General features: G+C 47.3%; 1 protein-coding gene across 1 annotated transcript; it reads left to right on the top strand.

Moving 5' to 3' along the window:
• Nucleotides 1-1,017: 1,017 nt before the first annotated feature.
• PDP2 (pyruvate dehydrogenase phosphatase catalytic subunit 2) lies at nt 1,018-6,023 on the top strand. The gene is given in 8 exon segments (XM_086620979.1): nt 1,018-1,097; nt 3,856-4,523; nt 4,525-5,089; nt 5,092-5,193; nt 5,196-5,328; nt 5,330-5,354; nt 5,356-5,416; nt 5,419-6,023. Coding segments are annotated over 7 exon segments (1,593 nt in total). The 5' UTR covers nt 1,018-1,097; nt 3,856-3,911; the 3' UTR covers nt 5,514-6,023.
• Nucleotides 6,024-6,737: the final 714 nt, after the last annotated feature.

Here is a 6,737-nt window from a genome sequence, read left to right as displayed (position 1 = left end):
TTTCTGCAAAATCACTGCTACAGGTTAAAACAAGGGCTACTTAGTAACTAATCCATAACGCACATAACTACTTATTAACCACCATGTACTTTGGGCCCATTCCTTGTCCTGTTACATGGTATAAAACCACTCAGCAGGAATTTCAAGCAAGACAAGCAGACCCACGGAACAAAAAAACCTCCAGGGAGCCAGCAAAATGACACTTTAATTTTTGTTCTCTCTGATTTATATGGCCTATCATTTTCAAAAGGGCTTTGTAAGTTTGAGCACCATCAGCTGGTGGCCCAGCACTGAAGGGTGTAAAATTGTATTAAAACAAAACAAAGCAAAACAAACAAAACGAAAGTCCTAAGGATCCTGAGAATAACAGGTTTTGAACTTTATTAATGAAAAAAAAACCAACCACCTTGCTGATGCTTTTTTCCCTAACACATCTCATCTGCTTGCTTTCATGGCTCATGTCATGAACCTGCTCAAAAACACGCAGGAAACCGCAACGCGCGGGCCCCTCGGCACCTCCCGGCGGCGCGGGAAGCGCGGGCTCCGGCTCCGCTCACCGGGCGCGGGGCAGCTGAGGTGACGGGAGCGCCGGGCCCCGCCCCGCCCCAGGACGTTTCCTCACCCGCGGGCCCGGCGGCAGCTCCGCGGCGGGCTCTATGTCGGCCCTCCGCAGCGGTGCCGGCGCTGGCCGGCGGAGGGGCTTGCGCCGGGCAAAGGCAGGCGCTGAGGAGAACATGGCGGAGAGACGGGGGGGAGCCTGGGCTCGGTGCCACGCGCCGGCCCGTCCCGCCGTGTCCTGACAGGAACCCGCGCACCGCCCCGCGGCGCGGCCGTTCCTCAGGGCGGGGCGCCGAGGGCGGCTCTGGCGGCGGAGGCGCGGGTTGGGCGGCGGGGTTGTCAGTCAGCGCCCACCGCCCGCGCCGCGCCGGCCAGCCCGGAACCTGCAGGCAGCGGGGCGCGCGTGGCGGCTGCGGCGGCCAGTGGTTGCGCCCGGGGCGGGGGAACGGGAACGGAACGGGAACGGGAAGCCGCCTGAGCGGAGCAGGAAGAAAGCGTCGCTGCCGCCGCTACCAGAGGGGCGCTTCAGCCGCCTTCGGGTGAGCGCCGCGCCGCGGGGGCTCGCCTGGGCGGTGGCCGCCGGCTCTTCCGCCGTGGCACCGGCTGAGCCGGGTAGGGAACGGTGCCGCGGGGCAGAGGGAGCGAGGCCGGGCCTGACTTGACGAGTCTGCTTAAGGGGCAGCGCGCACGGCGGCGGGAGGAGGGAGCCGGGAGGGCAGGAAGGCCGCGGGGCGGCTTTGCGCGGAAAGGCCCGCGGGGGTGCGTGGGCGGGGAGCTTGTGGCGGGTCGGGGCGATGTGTGTGTGTGCGAGGGGGTCGGGGGGGCAGAGCGAGGGGTCCGTGAGGGGGAGGCGCTGGTGTGTGTGGCGAGATGTGTGTGGGATGAGGGTTGGGTGTGTGGAGGGTGAGTAAGCAGAGTCGGGAGCGTGTGGGGGGGACAGGGGGTGTGGGGGCGGTCTCGGGGGGCCTGTAAGACTAAATCCCATGGATATATGTCACTTTATTGGAAAAAAGTGGGCGTTGCTTTTCTGTGAGCCCCCAGTGCGTACTCTGAGTCGCCAGCAGCAAGCGGGCGGTGTCGGGGGCACTCTGGGTCGCAGTGAATGCACCTGGTGCAGCAGTGGTAGGTGTACCCCACACGGAGCATGAGCTTTATGCAACGGGGCCTTACATAATGGTCTGTAGCACGTTGCTTTAATAGCGCTGCTGCCGTGTGTTAACGTGGCTTCTGCTGGAGTGGCTGTGGGTGCAGGTGGGCGTCCTGGGCAGAAGCGTCGGAGTCTGCACACTGTGGCTGCGCAGGAGCCTGCTGATGTGAGAACTGTAGCTATGGGCAGTAAGTGGGGGTTGTTCAGAAATGTGCTCCAGGACTGACTGGTGCTACCTGACCTTAAGCAACCACATGTCTAAGTGGTATTAGGCAACTCTGCTGCTAGGAAAAAACCCACCACCTTGCTGTCTATCAGCCAGCTGATGTGAACAGGGTAAGTTTGTTTAGACTCTGTTCCTATTGGTGTTTTGGGTCAAGGACATGAAACTCATCATCGTTTCAATCTCACGTGGCTCAGAAGGGCAGGAAGAGAAAGAAGGAAAAACAGGATGGGGAACGAATGGCCTGGGAAAGGTTGGCAAACATGAAGGCTTGTCTTGCACTGTTGGTGCTTTTTGGGTTTAGCTAATGCTGGAGTTAGCAGTATCAGCTATCTTCCTATTAGCTCTATTTTGGTTGTGTTCTCCCTGCAGTATGACAAAAGGTGTCGGTTGTGTTGGAAGATGCCAGTGTCCCAGGATACTGCAGGCGATCCTTGAGCAATGAACTGACAGTGCCTTTTCCATCTGCTCTCCTGACATCAGCAGAAAAATTTTGCTGTATCTTCACCTGTCTTTATAGGGTCCCCAGAATTATAGTGGTGGGGTTCTTGTTGACAGGGCTTGTCTCCTCGGTTGTTAAGCATGGGTGGTAGGCTTCAGAAATGTGTTGTGATGCATTGCTTTTGTTTTCCAAATGAGATTTCAGTAAAGTCCTTGGGTTGTCTCAGTAGGCCTTTTGTTTAGAATAGTTCAAGCTTGTTTTGAGCTCCTGCTGATTCCTTAGAACCATTTTCATGCAACTGGCCAGACTGGCATCTTATTATTTCTCATGAAGTGCCCTGCTAAAAAAGCAATGTTGTCCTAGTATGTAGCATCTTTGGCCTGAGACCTAGAGCACATAGTGCTACGGGCCACCTGAAAGTGGTTTAGAGCTCACAGAAAACTATATTGTTCTAACTGGCTGCTAGCATGATCTTTTGGGAGTAATTGTTCTTGCAGTGCTACTGTACGGTTAGCTTTGAAATCCATGGGGCAAAATTCTGTTGTGCAGTAGACATCTGGCTGCATGTAGCAATTTTCCGCAGTTGAATACCTTACTCAAAGTAGGCGACAGTATGTTGGACCTCCCCCATGGCAAGTGAAGAACTTCAGCTGTGCCGATGCCCCAGGTTTTAGTACTGCTGGCAGCCGAGCTCTCCACAGCTGCTTATTCTAATTGCACTCCAAATAAACATGCCTAACTGTAAACCTGTAAAAGTTGCCAGTGTAACTTTCACTTCCTCAAAGCGCACAATGCTGTGCTAAGTGCTTTAATTAAGCAGCAGTAGAATCTGCCTTGGGCTGTGCAACAAATCCTGCTTGCCTCAAGGTTGGTTAAGACCTTGAAGATTAGGTGGAGGGCAGGGGGAAGTCGAGTTGATAATCTGGAACAGAATTGGAAAGGTAGACTAGCTTGTTGTAGATGTGAGGTTCGTGGCAGTTCATATAAATCATTAATTTGCCATGTCTTTCTGTAGGGTTTGAGTACTGATCTGATCTTAGTTTTGATATTTAGAGTGTGTTAATAGGGTTGTGCTCTAGAAGACTTTTAAGTCGCTCATTGTCGCTTACCTTCCTATTTTTTAGCTTGTTGGATCTGTTTATGTCATGTTAGACAAGGCTTTTCACTGACCAGTTTATGATTATGTTTACTTGTGTAATGTTGGAATTTCTTCTTAGCCTTGACACAATGAGGAAAAACATGTCTGGAAAATAAAAATTAGCTTTTTCTGGTGAGTTAACTGGAGAGGGGCAGTCATATCCTAAGCTAAATTCACCAGAGTTAAGTGATGGAAATTATATCACCTCTAAGATGTCTCTATAATGGTATTTTTTGGAAATGAGTTCTGAATGTTTCTGTGAGCTCTAGACTTGCTTTTCTATTGCTACATAGAAAGCTTCTTGTGAACCTTCTAAACTTTTATACCTTTCCTATTCTATATTCCAGGCTGTAAAGACATTCTTTGTTGCTGAAGAAAGGTGCTTATATTTGTGGAGTGACTTATGATGTCAAGAACTGTATCATCCTGGATCTTAAGCTCAGCAAGAAACAGCATTGTTTTACAAGGAAAAGGACGTTTATACTCCATCTGTATCCCAAGTAGAAACAAGATTAAATGGAATCTTGTTTTCTCCAAAACACGTCTCTACCCTGCTGGGACCTGCAGCTTAGACAATTCTTTCTCCTTAAAAAAAGCATTCCGACACACTTCCACTGAAGAAGAACAATTCTCTTTCCAGTTGTCTCCATCACAGATCAATGATATACTCAGAGCACGTGAGTTATCCCATAAAATACTGGATTTGAACAGTAAAAATACAAATTCTGTGTTGAGGTTTGAAAGTAACCAGTTGGCATCCAACACCCCTATTGAAGACCGCAGGAGTGCAGCCACGTGCTTGCAGACCAGAGGGATGATGTTTGGAGTCTTCGATGGCCATGCAGGGTCTGCGTGTGCCCAGGCGGTAAGTGAGAGGCTGCTTCATTACATCGCCGTTTCTCTCATGTCACGGCAAACCTTGGAAGAGATCGAGCTCGCTGTGGAGTGCATGAAACCAGTTCTGCCTATTCTGCAGTGGCATAAACACCCAAATGATATAGAGTATCGAGAAGTAAACTTCGCAGTATTTCGAAAACCTCCGGGTTTACTGGCAACATTTACTGGACTTAGATGCTGAGCCAGGATTTAGTTTAGAAGAAGCCATGATATGTGCGTTCAAAAGGTTAGACTCGGACATATCACTGGAAGTTCAGGCTCCTCAGGAAAATGAATTGATGAGAAATATTGCCCTTCAAGTAGCTTTTTCTGGTGCAACAGCCTGCGTAGCTCACATTGATGGTGTTCACTTGCATGTTGCAAATACCGGTGATTGCAGAGCAGTTTTGGGGGTTCATGAAGAAGATGGAACGTGGTCTACTCTCCCTCTAACTCGAGACCACAATGCCTTCGATGAATTTGAAATTAGAAGACTGAAGAAAGAACATCCTAGATCTGAGGAGAAAACCCTATTTGTGAATGACAGGTTACTAGGGATTCTGATGCCCTCCAGAGCTTTTGGAGATATGCAATTAAAATGGAGTAAGGAATTGCAACACAGTGTTCTTGAGAATACCTGTGATATTGAGGCTTTAAATATCTATCAGTACGTCCCTCCAAACTACCATACACCCCCTTATTTAACTGCGAGCCCGAAGTCACGTACCACAAATTAAGAGGCAAGGATAAGTTTCTAGTTATTGCTTCAGATGGACTATGGGAGATGCTAAGTAATGAGAAGGTTGTGGAACTGTTGCTGGACACCGTACAGAGCTTAATACGCAGAAACCACAACTGGCTTTTGAGAAACCAGTTAATTTGGGTTATATGCACAGCTTGTTACTTCAGAGGAAAGCAGAGGCATTGCCTCAGTTGACCAGACATGGCTACTCACTTAATAAGGAATGCAGGTTGGAAGTAATGAGTATGGGGAGATGGACCAAGAGAAGCTTGCTGCAATGCTGGCACTGCCTGAGACCTTGCGAGAATGTACAGAGATGATATCACAGTTACTGTGGTGTATTTTAATTCAGAAACAATTGAAAATTACTACAGAAACAATGAATAGAGACTTGGCACTGCTGTTCTGTACCACTAGCCAACTTTGCTACTGAAACCATTATTGTTTTTTTCTCTGATAGTCAAGCTGTTACCAGTGTTATGGTCTGGAAGTTCCTAAATCTTTTATTACTTACTAGTCTTGAAAATAACTTTCTAGAGGTGAGTTTGGTGAACGTTCCCTGGGTTTCCAGGTCTGTACACATGGAAGAAAATGTTTTAATAGAAGTTCACTGAAATGTTACTGGACTAAAGATTGCTGACTCAGTTCTCGTTCCATGGGAACTACTGGTAATACTTTTCAAATGAACAAACAAGACAAATTTCTGTGAGACTGGTACAATTTAATAGAACGATGAATAATAACACCTGTAGCTGCATGGAGTGTAAGAAAGGCTCCGGTCTTGTGGAAAAATGAGTGGTGTCCTATCGAAGCACTGTAATTGAATTAAATAAACAAACTACTGAACCCCTGTTTTGATGTGAAGTGTCAGATACTTTAATGAATTGCCTTGTATATGTGAAGACAACACCAAAGGTGGCCATTCAAAGAGCCTTGGGATTGTCAGACGACTTTTTTTTTTTTTCCTAAATCTTTTTCTTAAGCTAGGAAACAATCTTGTTTCTTCCACAATTATTTTGAAGTGTGAATGCGTATTCTCTTAACTCTGTGCGTGGACTTTCGTGACAACTTACAGTTCAAATGCATGTAAGGGAATTCAGTTTCCTGTTTAGGAATTAACAGTATTAGACTTAAGCATTTAACTGTCTAACTTGTTTAAAAAATGTACCCTTTCATTAAGTGTTGGTCTACGAAGTGCTGTGCATGAAATCCACCAACTGTATTTTAAATGAAGTTTGACAGATCCAGAAGTTCAAAAATATATCTAAATGTAAATACAGCAAAAGAGAGAGCACCTTTCTCTTCAGATTTGACAGAGAGAAGTAACAGTGCTGATATTTCACCAAAATATATTTAATCTTTATTTTACTCTTATTCTTGCCTTTGGAGGTCAGCTTTTCGTTACAGGTGCAGAGTTATTTTCTCTAATGTACGTTCTAATCTCTGACCATGTACTTTTATGTATTTTACCAAGGTTTTCCTTTGTACCGTGCTTTCCAGAGTGCCAATCCAAGCTTGCAAATTAGCTGTGTTTTCTGAAATTGCACATACGGTGTTCTCTAGCAACTCTGTTCCTCCTTTACGCACAGCAGTAACTGTTGCCCACAAGAA

This window comes from Tauraco erythrolophus, chromosome 15 (assembly GCF_009769465.1).
Source record: "Tauraco erythrolophus isolate bTauEry1 chromosome 15, bTauEry1.pri, whole genome shotgun sequence".
NCBI lineage: Eukaryota > Metazoa > Chordata > Aves > Musophagiformes > Musophagidae > Tauraco > Tauraco erythrolophus.
This window is presented reverse-complemented; position numbering and strand designations above follow the sequence as displayed.